The following is a 16,345-nucleotide window of genomic DNA, read 5'->3' as shown; positions in this document are numbered from 1 at the left end:
TGTTGGCCAAGCTGGTCTCGAATTCCTGACCTCAGGTGATCCAGCCACCTCAGCCTCCCAAAGTGCTGGGATTACAGGCATGAACCACTGTGCCCGGCTTATTTTTGTTTGTTTTGTTTTGTTTTGTTTTGTTTTTGAGGTGGAGTCTTGCTCTGTAGCCCAGGCTGGAGTGCAGTAGTATGATCTTGGCTCACTGCAACCTCTGCCTCCCAGGTTCAAGCAATTCTCCTGGCTCAGCCTCCAGAGTAGCTGGGACTACAGGTGCACACCATTATGCCTAGCTAATTTTTGTACTTTTAGCAGAAACAGGGTCACACTGATCTAGAACTCCTGACCTCAGGTGATCCACCCACCTGGGCCTCCCAAAGTGCTGGGATTACAGGCGTAAGCCACTGCGCCTGGCCCAATTCTGTTTTAATTTCTACAGTTTTGTCATATGTTTTAATATTTAGAACAGATTCCTTCCCTTTAATTTTCCTTTTCCTAGTGTGCAGGTCTCTTCTCCTACAGTTACTTTTCTGGGTGGTTTAGTGATTAAGACCAGGGACTCTGAAATCAGGCAGACTGGGCTGGTGCCCCAGCTCCACCCTTCCTATCCGTGTGTCCTTGGGCTGGTACTTAGGGAAACCAGAGCACAGTGGGGAGGCCATGTGGCACGAGGCCCAAGGGCATACATGTAAACATCAGACATGCCTGATGTCATCCCACCTCCACGGTTTCCAGGATCTTAGACAAGTCCCCTCTTGAAATCTCATAAGTAAAATGGGAAGGGGAACAGGTAACAGCAGTTCCTTACTTAGAACTTTTGTTTAATTAGAAAAATTAAACAAAGAGAGACTTTCTCCTATGGTGGAATTAAGATGAAACAATGATTGTCACATGATGCAATGCACATATATACCCAATAAATGTTACTTTGCCCAGTTATCTGTTGCAAAGATCCCTACACTCAAAAGAATCAAGTTGGGATTTCAACAGAATTTCCATTTAATTTAATTTTGAGAGGTTGTTAACTCTACCATACTGAGTCTTCCCATCCAAAAACAAAGCTTCTCCATCTCTCCATTGATGCCCTCTTTTTTTTCCCCTTTTGGTAGAGTTTTTTAACTCTTCATATTTTTCTTCCAAAAATGGGGTCTACTGTCCTATACTGTTTGGTGGCCTGCTTTTTTTTTCCTTCCACTTAATATTTTATAAAAATCTTTCTGTACTAGTGCAAGATTTTATAATATTTTTATGGCAGCATATAAAAGTTATCTATTGCTGTGTAACAAGTTACTTTAAAATTTAGCAGCTTAAAACAATAAACATTTATTATCTCATACATTTTCTTTGGGCCTGGAACCTGGAAGCAGCTCAGCTGGACAGCTCTGGTTCAGAGTGTCTCATGAGGTCGCACTCCAGATGATGGCCATGGCTGTGATCTCATCTGAAGGCTTGAATGGGGGCCTGGCACAGTGGTTCATGCCTGTAATCTCAGCACTTTGGGAGGCCAAGGCAGGCAGATCACTGGAGGCCAGGAGTTTGAGACCAGCCTGGGAAACATGGTGAAACCCTGTCTCTACTAAAAATACAAAAAACTAGCGGGGCATGGTAGTGCACACCTGCAATCCCAGCTATTCGGGAGGCTGAAGCATGAGAATCACTTGAACCCAGGAGGCAGAGGTTACAGTGAGCCACGATGGTGCCCTGTACTCCAGCCTGGGAGACAGAACGAGATCCTGTCTCAATCAATCAATCAATCAATAAAGGCCTGCCTGGGGCTGGAGGATCCAGTTTCAAGATGGTGCATTCACATGGCAATAGGTTAGTGCTGGTCATTGGCAGGAGGCCTCAGTTTCTTGCCGTGTGGCCCTCTTTGGCTGTTTAAATGTCCTAAATGTCCCCATGACATGGTAGCTGGATTCCCTCAGAATGAGAAATCCAAGAGACAGCAAGATAGCAGCCTCAGTGTCTTTTATGACCCCTAGCCTCAGAAGTCACATGCTGTCATATCTGTGATATCCTAGTGGTTACACAGGTCAGTTCTATTTATTGTGTGAAGAGACTCCACAGGGCATGAACATCAGGAGATGAGGATCACTGAGAACTATCTAGGAGGGACATTATATGCATATTCCCAATTGATCTAACCAATCATTTCTTACAGGACTTTTTTTTTTTTTTTTTTTTTTTTTTTGAGACAGAGTCTTGCTCTGTTGCCCAGGCTGGAGTGCAGTGGCCGAATCTCAGCTCACTGCAAGCTTCGCCTCCCGGGTTTACGCCATTCTCCTGCCTCAGCCTCCCGAGTAGCTGGGACTATAGGCGCCCGCCACCTCGCCCGGCTAGTTTTTTTTATTTTTTAGTAGAGACGGGGTTTCACTGTGTTAGCCAGGATGGTCTCGATCTCCTGACCTTGTGATCCGCCCGTCTCGGCCTCCCAAAGTGCTGGGATTACAGGCTTGAGCCACCGCGCCCGGCCTCTTACAGGACTTTTAATCATTCCATATTAAGAGTTGAGATTCTTTTGGTTGTTTGTTTTTTGAGACAGTCTCACTCCGTCACCCAGGCTGGAGTGCAGTGGTGTGATCTTGGCTCATTGCAACCTCCGTCTCCTGGATTCAAGTGATTCTTGTCCATCAGCATCCCGAGCAGCTGGGACTACAGGTGCACGCCACCATGCCTGGCTAATTTTTGTACTTTTAGTAGAGACACGTTTTTGCCATGTTGGCCAGGCTGGTCTCTAACTCCTGGCCTCAAGTGGTCCACCCACCTTGGCCTCCCAAAGTGCTGGGATTACCAGCATGGGCCGCCGCACCCCACCAAGAGTTGAGATTCTGAGGCCCAGCAAGGGTCAGTGTGTTACCTGTGATCACAGGGAATAAAAGGCAAAGTCAGGTGAATACACCCCTGGCAGAGGCCAGGGAACACCTGGATCTGGCAAGCAGGTTAAATGAAGGGATGGGGAGAGGAAGGGAGGCTTCAGCCAGCTCCACACAGGGGCACAGATCCCTCAACTGCCCGACTGCTGGTGCCTGTTGACCCACCCAGAGCGATGCTTTGTCTGGAGTCCCAGATACCTGACTTCCATATCCAACCCTGGACACCCTGGCCCAAGTGGCTGAAGCTTTGAGTCCTCTGAACACCATTCCCTGCATATAGTGGCACCTCCAAACTGTCACCTCCCAGGCTAGAAAGGCTAACAACCCATGTGTGGGGTCTGGGGTCCAGCTGAACTAGGTTCAGACTCTAGTCTTGCTCTGAGCCTCATTTCTGCAGCCGATGAAATGATCATGTTAGATGCATTCGTTTCCCATGGCTGCCATAACAAAGTGCCACAAACCGGGAGGCTTAAACCAAAAGCATTTACTCTTACAGTTCTGGAGCCTGGAAGTCCGAAATCAAGTTGCTGGTTTCTTCAGAAGGCCACGCAAATCTGCTCCTCACTCCTCACTCCTAGCTCTGGTGGTTTGCTGACCATCTTGGCTGCTCCTTGGCTTGTGGCAGCACAACTCCAACCTTCAGGAAGCATTTTCCCCTTGTCTCTGGGTCCAAATTTCCCCTTTTATTTTTATTTATTTATTTATTTATTTTTTACGATGGAGTTTCGCTCTTGTTGCCTAGGCTGGAGTGCAATGGTGCAATCTCAGTTCATCACAGCCTCTGCCTCCCGGGTTCAAGTGATTCTCCTGCCTCAGCCTCCCAAGTAGCTGGGATTACAGGCATGCATCACCACACCCGGCTAATTTTGTATTTTCAGTAGAGGTGCGGTTTCTTCATGTTGGTCAGTCTGGTCTCGAACTCCCGACCTCAGGTGATCCACCTGCCTTGGCCTCCAAGTGCTGGGACTGTAGGTGTGAGCCACCACACCTGGTCAAATTTCCCCTTTTCATGCCCTTTTCAAGCCACCATGCCCGGCCAAGCACTATCACTTTCATATCCATTTTACAGAGAAAGAAAGTGGGTCTTGGCCGGGTGTGATGGCTCACACCTGTAATCCCAGCACTGTGGGAGACCAAGGTGGGCAGATCATGTGAGGTCAGGAATTCGAGACCAGCCTGGCCTGGCCAACATGGTGAAACCCTGTCTCTACTAAAAATACAAAAATTAGCTGGGCATGGTGGCACGCACCTGTAATCCTAGCTACTCAGGAGGCTGAGGTGGGAGGACCACTTGAGCCCGGGGGAAGGAGGTTGCAGTGAGCCGAGATCGCATCACTGCGCTCCAGCCTGGGTGACACAAAGAGAAAGACAGTGGATCTCAGAAAAAGTACCTGACCCATAACCTCACAGTTCCTAAGTGGGGAGGCCAGTTTGAATGAACCAGGCAGATCCCACCGTTTCTACACCTCCCTGGTGGGGTTGTCATAGTGATTCCTCTGCTCAGATATCACCTCACCCAGAAGCTTCCCTGACCACTTGTCTAAATGGCCTCCTCCATTACTCTGCCCTTAACCTGCTTTGTTTTTCTCCCAAGCTCTTTTTCACGATTGGACATCATATTTCATTTATTTGATACATATCAGTGCCTATCTTGTTCTAAGACCCTTACCAATATTAATTCATTTAATTAATTATTATTATTATTTTGAGACAGAGTCTCACTCTGTCACCCAGGCTGGAGTGCAGTGGCGTGATCTTGGCTCACTGCAACCTCCGCCCCCGCAGGTTCAAGCAATTTTTTTTTTACCTCAGCCTCCCAAGTACCTGGGATTATAGGCGCCCACCACCACGACTGGCTAATTTTTGTACTTTTAGTAGAGACGTGGTTTCGCCATGTTGGCCAGGCTGGTCTCAAACTCCTGGCCTCAAGTGATCCACTGGCCTCGGCCTCCCAAAGTGCTGGGGTTACAGGCGTGAGCCACCATGCCCGGCCTATTAATTCATTTAAATGCAATATATTTACCTTATATGATTTTAAACATATTTGCATATATACATATATATATATATATTTTTTTTACTGTATTTCCCACTTGATTGAATGCTCTTCAAGGACAGTGATTCCATTTTGTTCACTGATGGACCCCAGATTCCTAGGCTAGTGCCCAGGAGAGCAACAAACATAGTTTATTGGATGAGCTGAGTAAATGAGAAAATGACACAATGCTTGGGAAGCACCTGGAACATACTGGGTAATGGCATTATAGTGATATTTTTTTTGGTTTTTTTTTTTTGAGACAGAGTCTCGCTCTATCCCCCAGGCTGGAGTGCAGTGGCCGGATCTCAGCTCACTGCAAGCTCCGCCTCCCAGGTTTACGCCATTCTCCTGCCTCAGCCTCCCGAGTAGCTGGGACCACAGGTACCCGCCACCTCGCTCGGCTAGTTTTTTGTATTTTTTAGTAGAGACGGGGTTTCACCGGGTTAGGCAGGATGGTCTCGATCTCCTGACCTTATGATCCGCCCGTCTCGGCCTATAGTGATATGTTTTTTAAAGCCCAAATGGAGGCTGAGTTTTCTATTCATTTCCTAGAGCTGCTGCCACAAATTCCCAGAGATTTAGTGGCTTAAAACAACATAAATTTATTCTCTTGCAGTTGTAGAGATCAGAAGTCTAAAATCAAGATGTTGCCAGGATTGGACATGGTGGCTTGTGCCTGTAATCCCAGCAACTGGGGTGGCTGAGGCAGGAGAATTGCTTGAGCCTGGGAATTCAAGACCAGCCTAGGAAAAGAAATAGCAAGACCTTCATTTCTTTTATTTTTTAGAGACAGGGTCTCACCCCATCAACCAGGCTGGAGTGCTGTGACGTGATCATGGCTCACTGCAGCCTTGATCTCCCAGGCTCAGACAATACTCCCACCTCAGCCTCAGGCATGTGCCACCATGCCCAGTTATTTTTTTGTATTTTTTTTTGTAGAGATGGGGTTTCGCCATGTTGCCCAGGCTGGTTTTGAACTCCTGGGCTGAAGCAATCTACCTGCCTTACCTCCCAAAGTGCTGGAATTACAGGCATGAGCCACTGTGTCCAGCTGAGACTCTCATCTTTAAAAAAAAAAACAAAAAAAAAAAACAAAAAAAAACCTTTAAAAATCAACCAGGCATGGGCATGGGGAACATCACACACTGGGGCCTGTCAGGAGGTGGGGGGCTAGGGGAGGGATAGCATTAGGAGAAATACCTAATGTAGATGACGGGTTGATGGGTGCAGCAAACCACCATAGCATGTGTATACCTATGTAACAAACCTGCACGTTCTGCACATGCACCCCGTAACTTAAAGTATAATAATAATAATAATAAAAGTCAACCGGGCTTAGTGGTGTGTGTCTGTAGTCCCAGCTACTCAGGAGGCTGAGGTGGGGGAATCCCTTGAGCCCTGGAGGTCGAGGCTGCTGTGAGCTATGATAATGCCACTGTACTCCAGCCTGGGTGACAGCTCTGTGAGCAAGACCCTGTCTCACAAAATAAAAGAAAAATATATCAGCAGGGCTCCATTCTTTCTGGAGGAAAGAGAATTCATTTCTTGGCATTTTCCCACTTTTAGCAACTGCCTACATTCCTTGGATTGTGGCCTCTTCCTTCACTCTAATCCCTCGCTTCCATTGCCACATCTCCTACTACTGACTCTTCTCACCTCCCTCTTATAAGGATCCTTGTGATCACATTAGGACCTCTCGGGCTTCCTCCAGAAAAATTTCCCCACCTAAACATACTGAGTTTAATCACATCTGTAAAACCCTCTTAGCATGCAAGGTAACATAGGCAGGGATTCTGGGGATTTAGAATATGGACATCTTTGGGGGCCATTATTCAGCCTACCAGAGCTTTATTACTTCTGAATTTCATTTTGGAATGAATAATTAAGAAGGAATTACAAATTATTTGCTTTAAAAAGCCAACTATTGGCCGGGTGTTGTGGCTCACGCCTGTAATCCCAGCACTTTGGGAGGCCGAGGTGGGTGGATCACTTGAGGTCAGGAGTTCGGGACCAGCCCGGCCAACATGGTGAAACCCCGTTTCTATTAAAAATACAAAAATTAGCTGGGCATGGTGGTGGGTGCTTGTAATCTCAGCTACTTGGAAGGCTAAGGCAGGAGAATCACTTGAACCCAGGAAGCAGAGTTTGCAGTAAGCCGAGATCAAGCCACTGTACTCCAGCCTGGGCAACAGAGCAAGATTCCATCACAAAAAAAAAAAAAAAAGGGAACTATTACTTTTATTAATTGGTCATTAATGACAAAACCACAATTACTTTTGCACCATTAAATGACAAAAAGCACAATTACTTTTGCACCGACCTAATTTGCACCAACCCTTTCTGAGGCTGTCCTGGGAGAACCTGTCTTTGTCTGAGTTCTAAAGCAGAAAAACATGGGTTTGAATACCAGATTCACCACTTCCTACTTACATAACTTGGGGCCAGTGCCTTAACCACTCTGTGCATCCATTTCCTCACCCATGAAATGAGAATCACAGAGTGACAAGAATGAATGTACCTAAAGTGGCCCAACCCAGAAACCGGCCCAGGGCAGATCCACAATGCCATTGTCACCAATGCACAGGGGCTGTAGGAGCACAGAGAAGGGGTGCCTAACCCAGCCACGGGGCAAGGAAGGCTTCCTGGAGGAGGTGATCTTCTAGTATAAATGGGGGGACATTCATATGTTAATAAATCATGTCCCCCACACACTCACAAAGCACTTTGCATAGTGCCTAGCAGAGAGCAAATAACTCAATAACTGTTTTTTAGTAGTTGCAAATGTGAGCTGGGACTACAAGAAGGAGGTCAAAGATGATTAAATAAACTATTATATAATGAAAAATTATGATACTGATTGGAAAGGGCTCTAATGCATGGGAGAAAACTTCAGAGCTGCCTCTACTGGATTGTTCCCCTCCTCCATGCACAGGGCTTCGTGGGATCTGCCCTGACTGAGGCCTGGGAGCTTTCACTTCCCCTTTTCCATTCCACCCCTGTCAGAGGCTACTGGAGTCAAGCCGACAAGCCTTTTTTTTGAGACAGAGTCTCAAAAGTGGCACGATCTCAGCTCACTGCAGCCTCCGCCTCCTGGTTTCAAGCGATTCTCCTGCCACAGCCTCCTGAGTAGCTGGGATTACAGGTGTGCACCACCATGCCCAGCTAAACCACAGGCCATTTTCACAAAAGGCTTTAGAATGGCCAAAGTTGTAAAAGACTCAATCAAATAAAGACAGGATCAATAAAAGTGCTTTGCTGAGCTACACTGAAGTCTGAAGTAAATGGAAGAATCAGTGATACAGTACTCATTCAGTTTTTATGTAAAAATATGATACGCTGGCCAGGTGTGGTGGCTCATGCCAGTAATCCCAACGCTTTGGGAGGCCAAGGTGGGGGGATTGCGTGCCGCCAGGAGTTTGAAACCAACCTGGGCAACATAGCAACACCCAGTTTCTGCCGAAAATAAAGTCAGCCAGGCGTGGTGGTATACATCTGTAGTCTCAGCTACTCGGGAGGCTGAGGCAGGAGGATGGCTTGAGCCCAGAGTTCAAGGCTGAAGTGAGCTAGGATTGCACCACTACACCCTGTCCTGGGTGACAGAATGACAGCTTGGCTCTTAAAAAAGTTTTGTAAATATTTTGGCCAGGTGCAGTGGCTCACACCTGTAATTCCAGCTTTTTGGGAAGCCAAGGCAGGCAGATCACTTGAGTTCAGGAGTTTGAGACCAGCCTGGCCAACATGGTGAAACCACATCTCTACTAAAAATACAAAAATTAGCCAGGCATGGTGGCGGGGGTCTGTAATCCTAGCTACTCGGGAGGTTGAGGCAGGAGAATTGCTTGAATCCAGGAGGCAGAGATCGTGCCACACTGCACTCCAGCCTGGGCAACAGAGCAAGACTCTGTCTCAATAAAAAAAAGAAACAAAGTTTTAAAATATTTTATTCATGACGGATTTGGCATTAATTTTGATTTTCTAAAATGTTGCATTAAAATACTATTTATCTTAATCATTGAGTTTTTGGGGGCACCCTCTCATATTTTGCACCCTCACGCTGGTCCCAGCCTGACTCCTGAGGCTTTTCTTAGGGACCATTCAGGGCTCTATGGTAATGGGACAAGACAGAGATGGACCCATTATGATAAGGCAGACTGACACTTGCTGTGTGTTTAAGGGTAGGATGAGGGCTACGAGATCCTGGAAAAAACACTGCTTAAGGGGCAGGGAAAGCTTTTTGGAGTTGATTTCTGGCAAGAGTTAGTTGTGGGGAAGAAGAGGGCTCTCAGCTCTAAGAGGAAGTGAGAAGGGGTGGAGACGGCCTCCAAAAAATTGGGGTGAGTGGAAAAGCAGGCCGGCCAGAGGAGGGGGATTAGGATTCGGGGTCACAGATGGGTACCAGGATCAGATCTAGGTAGGAATTTCTTGGTGAAGAGGCCATGGCATTTGTATAGGCAGTAGTTCTCAGACTGTCGTCCCCAGACAGAAGCATCAGCATTGCCTGGGAATTGGTTAGACGTGCAAATTTTCCAGCCCTACAGCAAATCTTGTGAATTCAAAATTCTGGGAGGTGGGGTCTAGTAATATGTATTTTCTCCAGGGGATTCTCAAACTCTCAAATTTGAAAACTAATGTAAGAGAGGCATAAAAGAAAAATAAATCATAATGAAACAACATGTATTACAATGTGGAAATGCTCAGCCACTACTCCCTGAGAGGACACAGGGGCGTCTCAGAAGCATGGGCCTGCCAATAATGAATGTGCTTGGATTTGAGAAAATATTCTCTACTCAACTCAATTTTGTCCACAGTTTTGCCTTATATTTGACATTTAAGTACCTATGACTGTCTGTCTACCTAGAATGCAGCTACAAATGTGGGCACCTTGTGTGGGATGCTCTAATATCAGGAGAGGTGTTGCCAGCCATGATCTCCTTGTCCCTAAGGATGGATGAACAACTCTTGACAAAACTCTCAAGCAAAACAAAGTATATTTTCTCTTCCCCTTCCCCTTCCTTCCCTCTTTCTTTTCTTCCTTCCCTCTCTCTCTCTCTCTCTCTCACTCTTTCTTTCAGACTGAGTCTCGCTGTGTCACCCAGGCTGGAGTGCAGTGGCACGATCTCGGCTCGCTGCAACCTCTGCTTCCCGGGTTCAAGTGATTCTCCTGCCTCAGCTTCCTGAGTAGCTGAGATTATAGGCGCCCGCCACCACATCTGGCTAATTTTTTGTATTTTTAGGAGAGATGGGGTTTCAACATAGTCACCTTTCTGAAAATTCAGTAAAAAATACTAGGCCAACCATGGTGGCTTGTGCCTGTAATCCCAGAACTGTGGAAGGCCAAAGCAGAAGGATTGCCTGGGCAACATAGTTAAACATTTTTTTAAAAGGAGCTGGGCATGATGGTGTGTACCTGTAGTTCCAGCTACTCAGGAGACTGAAGCAGGAGGATGGTTTGAGCCTGGGAGATGGAGGCTGCAGTGAGCTGACTGTGCCATTGCACTTCAGCCTGGGTGACAGGAGTGAGACCCTGTTTCAGAAAAAAAAAGAAAAGAAAAGGAAAGAAAGAAAAGAAGAGAAGAGACGAGAAGAGAATAAAGAGAAGAAGGAAGGGAGGGAGGGAGGGAAGGAGGGAGGGAAGGAAGGAAGGAAGGAAGGAAAGAAGGGAGGGAGGGAGACTAGCTTGTGTTGATGTATGAAATGGAGTTAGGTTCCGGCTTCAGATTATCATAAATGGGTTTTTCACCCAGGAAACATTTTGTGGGAACGCAGCAGTTCTCCTTGGGGAGACTGTCCAGTGCATTGGAAGACATTTAGCACCCATGGCTCTTGCACTCTAAATGCCAGGAGCTCTCCCCTTCCATCAGCAAGACAACGAAAAACATTCCCACAAATCCCCTCTTAGAAACGCTCCATAGAAGCTACAGTGCCCCCGACTAGAATCACCTTTGAGATGAATCGTGCTGAGACCCTGTGAATAATATGGAGGAGGTCACAGCCCCAGGACAGAGGGAGGGAGGGGGAAGAATCCAGGAGGCTGGGTGGGTCTCCTGTTGGGCAGTAAGACAAATTTGCTAAGCTGCGGGCAGGCTGGAACCACTGCGTTTGGGAGTGCTTGTGCAACATGCAGAGGTTGGGGGTGGGAGCCGGGAGATGAGATTTTGACTAAAAGAAAAGTTTCCTATTACTAAGTCAAGCCAGAATTGCCTTCTTGGTATCATACTCCATGTTCCCATCTCCATCCCCATAACTGGTCACCTCTCCCCGGGACAACAGCAGCAGCCTCCTCCCTGGTCTCCCTCAGTCCTCTGTCCCATGGTCCCTCCTCCACGCAGCAGCCGGAGCCATCTTTCCAGAGAGGATGCAGAGTCCAGCCATTCCTCCCCTCTTCCCTTCCCTGAGTGCTGGCCTCCGGTTGACAAACTTCTTCCTGCTTCAGGGCACGCTGATCCCCCCTGCTTGGAGAGCTGTCTCTCCCTTCTTTCACCTGTTAATCCTGCTTATGCTCAAGCTCAAGCCTCAGAATAAAGCTCTTCTGGGAAGGCTTCCCTGACCTTCAAGGAGTTGGCTGGGTTTCAGAACACACAGAAAGAATTCTTTGAAAAAGATTAGCAAAATACTTTTTTAAAAACGTGCCTAATAACTTGATTAACCTCTGCAAAATTAGGTGAATCTATTTTGCTGTTTTTTTTTTTTTTTTGAGACGGAGTCTCACTCTGTCGCCCAGGCTGGAGGGCAGTGGTGCGATCTTGGCTCACTGCAACCTCCGCCTCCCAGGTTCAAGCGATTCTCCTGCCCAGCCTCCCGAGTAGCTGGGACTATAGGCAAGCGCCACCATGCCCAGCTAATTTTTGTAATTTTAGTAAAGACGGGGTATCACCATGTTGGCCAGGATGGTCTCGATCTTATGACCTCGTGATCCGCCCTCCTCGGTCGGCCTCCTAAAGTGCTAGGATTACAGGCGTGAGCCACTGCGCCGGGCCCCAGGACATCTTTTATTTCCTGGTCGCTGTACAGTCCTATCTGCACGGTCGCCGGGCCTCAGTTTCCCCAGCTGGAGCAGCGGGCAGGGCCCCTGGGGCGGACGGGCTCCGGGCGGCGCGCGCGCCTCCGAGTCCCAGGTCAGATAGCCGGGCGCGCGGGCGGGGGCGCGTGTGTCGGGTGCGCGAGGGACGTGACAGACCAGCCGAGGCCTCGGGCGGCCCTCGGGGCCCCCGCGCACGCGCGCCTCCTCGCCCCGCCCTCCCCGCTTCCCCGCCCACTCCGCGCACCAAGGCCGGCGCGCGCCGGCGCGGGAGGCGGGAGCTGGGGGCGGGGGCGGGGGCGGGGGCGACGCCGAGGGGGAGGGGCGGGCCCGGCCCGGCTCGGCCCGGCCGCCCGCGCGCGGCTCCTGCAGGCCCCGGGCCCGGCCCGGGCGGCGGTGGCGGTGGCGGCTCTAGCTCGAGACCTCTAGGTCGCCCTTGCACCGCTCCGCAGCCATGGCCCTGGTGACCCTGCAGCGCTCGCCCACGCCCAGCGCCGCCTCCTCCTCGGCCAGCAACAGCGAGGTGAGCCCCGGGCTCGCCGCGCCCGGCCTGGGCCGCTGGACGCCTCGCGGAGGCCGCCGGAGCCGGGGCCGCGCGTGCGGGGCATGGGGGGCGGCTGCGCGGGCTCCCGGGGGCCCAGCCGTAGGAACCGAGCCGGGCAGCCGGACCGGGGTGACCGTGCGAGGACTGTGTGCGATGTGACCCTGTCTGGGGGAGCTGTGGAGGACTTTGTGTGCGGTGTGACCCCCATCGGGGGGCGGCTTTTCAGGGACTGTGTGTGCAGTGCGACCCCTCTGGGAGTGTCTGCAGGAGACTGTGTGTGCTCTGACCCACATCAGGGGGTCTCCCCCATCTTGGGGTGACCCCTGTTAGGCGGGGACTGTGTGCGTTGTGACCCCTATCTGAGGGTGACTGTGCAGAGACTGCAAGTGTGACCTCGCAACTGTGTGGGGACTGTGATTTCAGGTGTGACCCCCGTCTTGGGGTTGACCTCTGTCTGGGGAGGACAGTTCGTCTGGTGGGGACTCCCATTTGCGAGTGACTCTGCAGTGTGACCTGGGTCCAGGGGTGACTGAATGTGCGACTGGAGCCCTTGATTGGGTGACTGCGTGAGCCTATGGTTCTGATACCTGTAGCGGGGGTAGTTATAGGCCCTTTGCCTGTGTGCCTGGCTGTGCGATGTGAGATGTGACTGTTGCTGACCTGCCCTCCGGGGACTGTGCCAGCGTGAGACAGGCATTTGGGAGTGCCCCTACAAACGTGTGAGATTGTTTCCCCGCCTGCCGCCTCTGGAGTTCTCTGTCTGTAGGCGTGCCCGTGTCACTGTGTGACGGTGACCGAGCGTGCTATGGGTTCTGTGTGGCCGTGGCTCACGTCTGTGTGTGCAGCCTGAGTCTGGCTTTTCCTTTCTGTAACATCACTCTAGGCTGTGTGTTTATGTGCATCTATCTTTCTGTGTGACTGTGACCCATTCTGGGTGATTGCAGAGGTGCATCCCTGGGCTTCGTGTACTGGCACTGTGCGCGTTTTTGTGGGTCTGTGTGTGGCCTGGGTCCATTTGCCTGGCTGCTTCTTCCTCTGAGGTTAATTGAGGGAACTGGTGCCCTCTGAGCCTGCAGGGTTGGCCTGGCTTGTCCTAGGCTAGGGCCTTGGGCCTCTGAGCAGGTCAGCCCTCTGCAGATGCAGGGATGACTCTCTGGTCGTGCAATCTTGCCCACCATCTCTTGAAGAACCCTTCAAGGCCTCTGGTCTAAACTCTTATACAAGGCTGAGTGTCCGCCTTCGAACCCTTAGCTATGTTTAGAGAAGACTGGAGGAGGGCCCTGCTGTCCCAGGCCCAGGAAGTTCCGCAGCCGGCATCTGGGCTCTTCAGCCCCTTTCTTTGTGGGAGGGAGTGGGGGAAGTTGACTGATAACATGGGAGAGGTTTGTGTCTCCGTGTGAGACAAGAGAAGAACATTTACGTTTAGTTTGACAGCCCTGTCTCCTGGTAGGGTAGTTCTTCAGCCTTGTTTTGCTGGGATTGGCAGGGACATTTTCAGAGTGACTGGGAAGTTGAACCTTCACAGCCCCCTCCTTGGAGAGGAGAGGCCATTCATGAGTTATCTACAGACAGAAGGTTCTAGTAATCCCCCTCTACACGCTGATTAGTGGCAAAAGAACATGGGCGATCAATAGCCTGCTACTGAGAAGTTAGATTGCAGGAGCACCTTTCCTTCCCACAGTGAGGAGGGACTGTTTTCTGTTCCTATCACTGCTGTCTGGCGATTTATGCGCTTCATCTCAGGTTCCCATCACAAAAACTTATGTGAGGTAAGGGGAGAGGTTGGCTTCAGGCTGAGCCTGTCAGCCCAGATTTCTGATTCAAAACCCCATGTTCCTGGAGTTACTTACAACCTGATCTGTTCTTGTCTTACACATTTTTAAGGTCTTATTATTTTTTAGTTGCATACCATAAATTTGCCATTTTAAAGTGTACAATTCCGTGGTTTTTAGTATATACATGAGATTGTGCAACCATCACCACCATCTAATTCCAGAACATTTTCATCCCCCCCAAAATAGGAACCCTGTACCCCTTAGCCCTCACCTGCAGCCTCCCCCTGCCCCATTCTCCCTAACCTTAGGCAACCACTAATCTACTTTCTGTATCCATGGATTTGCTTATTCTGGACATTTCATGTAAATGGAATCACACCCTATGTGGCCTTTTGTGTCTGACTTTTTTCACTCAGCATCACATTTTCAAAGGTCATGCATATTGTAGCATGTGGCAGTACTTCATTCCTTTTCATGGCTGTGTAATACTCCATTGCATGGATGTAGCACATTTTGTTGGGACATTTGTGTTTTTTCTACTAGATACATTTCCAGTTATTATATAAAGCATTATTTTTACCAAGTGCTAGTGACCTGATAAACATAAAGTAAAACTCAGGCAGCTTTTATTTGATCATAGTAAAGCTGCAGCATTCATTGCTGGGCTTTGAATGGGCTGGGAGGTTTCCCGAAGGCAAGGTCCTCGTCCAGACGTGTTGAGGTGAGAAGCAAGGTGGGATGGAGACAGCAAGTGTGTGTGGGGTCGGGAGACCTAGGCCAGGCGGGTTCTGCCGTGGTCTGCCCTCACTTGAGTTGCTTCCTGTCTGTGGTCCCTGGCTCATCTGAAAGGAGTGGATTACTTCTTTCATGTGTTCCTTGGCATATGTAGCTTCCCTGGAATAACTGACCTGACATGGCCTTTCATCTGAGAACCTCGGAGAGTGACCAAGAATTAAATGATTGTGAAGTCCATACCCCCAAGTCACGTCATCACTTTTTGAAATGCAACTTCATAATGAGTCAGACACAGCAGCTCTTTCCTGACACAGCCAGGCCTGCTGCCGGCGTGGGAAACAGAGGGGGATCACAGCCCTCAGTCCTAAGGCTCTCCTTTCTCTTTTAATTTTCTTTTTTTTTTCCCCCAGTCTTTGATTATGTCACTTATGTCGTTTTCCTGTGAATCATATCTCAGTTCCTTTGTGTGAACAGGCAGAGCACAAGAATAGATAAATCAATAATTTTCAGGAATGGATCATAACATTGTTATTTCTGAGAAATGTTCAAAGTGACCAATTTTCACGGGCAGATCTCCAGGCACTTTTTTGGATTGGACCAGAGTGTCTCAACCCACTGTTGATACTTGGGACCGGAACATTCTCTCTTGTTGGGGGACCGTCCTGTGTATTGTGGAATGTGCAGTACATGTGGGATCCTGTCCTCTACCCACTAGGTGCCAGTAGTGACCTCCAGAAAAAAATGCCTCCAGACATCTCCCAATGTCTCCTGTTGAGAGAACTTGCTCCCAGAACCACTGGGTTAGACCCAACATACTCTTCTCAGTTTGTTGCTGTTGTGACTTGTTTTGTGGTCAGTGAAGCTTTCCCTGGTCTTTCCACTTCTCCTTCAGTGTGGGGTAGGTGCCTCTGCAGAATCTTGTATGTACATCATAATATGATGTGGGGACTCCCAGGTCCTCTGGTGTACGTATTTTATTTTATTTATTTATTTATTTTTGAGATGAAGTATTGCTCTGTCACCCAGGCTGGAGTGCAGTGGTCCAATCTCGGCTCACTGCAACCTCTGCCTCCTGGGTTTAAGTGATTCTCCTGCCTCAGCCTCCCAGGTAGCTGGGATTGTAGGTACGTGCCGCCATGCCTGGCTAATTTTTGTATTTTTAGTAGAGACAGGGTGTCACCTTGTTGGCCAGGCTTGTCTTGAACTCCTGACCTCAGGTGATCAGCCCCCCTCGGCCTCCCGCAGTGCTGGGATTCCAGGTGTGAGCCACTGCTCACTGCTCACTGCTCACTGCTGGTGTACTCATTCTTGGTTGAAGTTGCCACCTCCTGGTGTGTGTCCTTTGCTGCCCAGGCTCCTCCCTACATTATCTCT

General features: G+C 49.3%; 3 protein-coding genes across 4 annotated transcripts in view; all 3 read left to right on the top strand.

The window, feature by feature from the left end:
• Window positions 1-16,345, top strand: part of SART3 (spliceosome associated factor 3, U4/U6 recycling protein) — a 382,087-nt gene that overhangs the window by 21,007 nt on the left and 344,735 nt on the right. The window lies entirely within an intron of this gene.
• Window positions 1-16,345, top strand: part of SELPLG (selectin P ligand) — a 304,877-nt gene that overhangs the window by 48,772 nt on the left and 239,760 nt on the right. The window lies entirely within an intron of this gene.
• SSH1 (slingshot protein phosphatase 1) overlaps window positions 12,261-16,345 on the top strand; it is a 72,520-nt gene continuing 68,435 nt past the window's right edge. The window contains exon 1 of the mRNA XM_050749647.1: window positions 12,261-12,440. Within this exon, the coding sequence (XP_050605604.1) occupies window positions 12,372-12,440 (69 nt within the window). The 5' untranslated portion in view covers window positions 12,261-12,371. The remainder of the gene's footprint in view (window positions 12,441-16,345) is intronic.

Source organism: Macaca thibetana, chromosome 11 (genome assembly GCF_024542745.1).
Source record: "Macaca thibetana thibetana isolate TM-01 chromosome 11, ASM2454274v1, whole genome shotgun sequence".
NCBI classification, from domain to species: domain Eukaryota; kingdom Metazoa; phylum Chordata; class Mammalia; order Primates; family Cercopithecidae; genus Macaca; species Macaca thibetana.
Note: the sequence above shows the minus strand (reverse complement) of the source record. Positions and strands in the feature narration are given on the sequence as shown.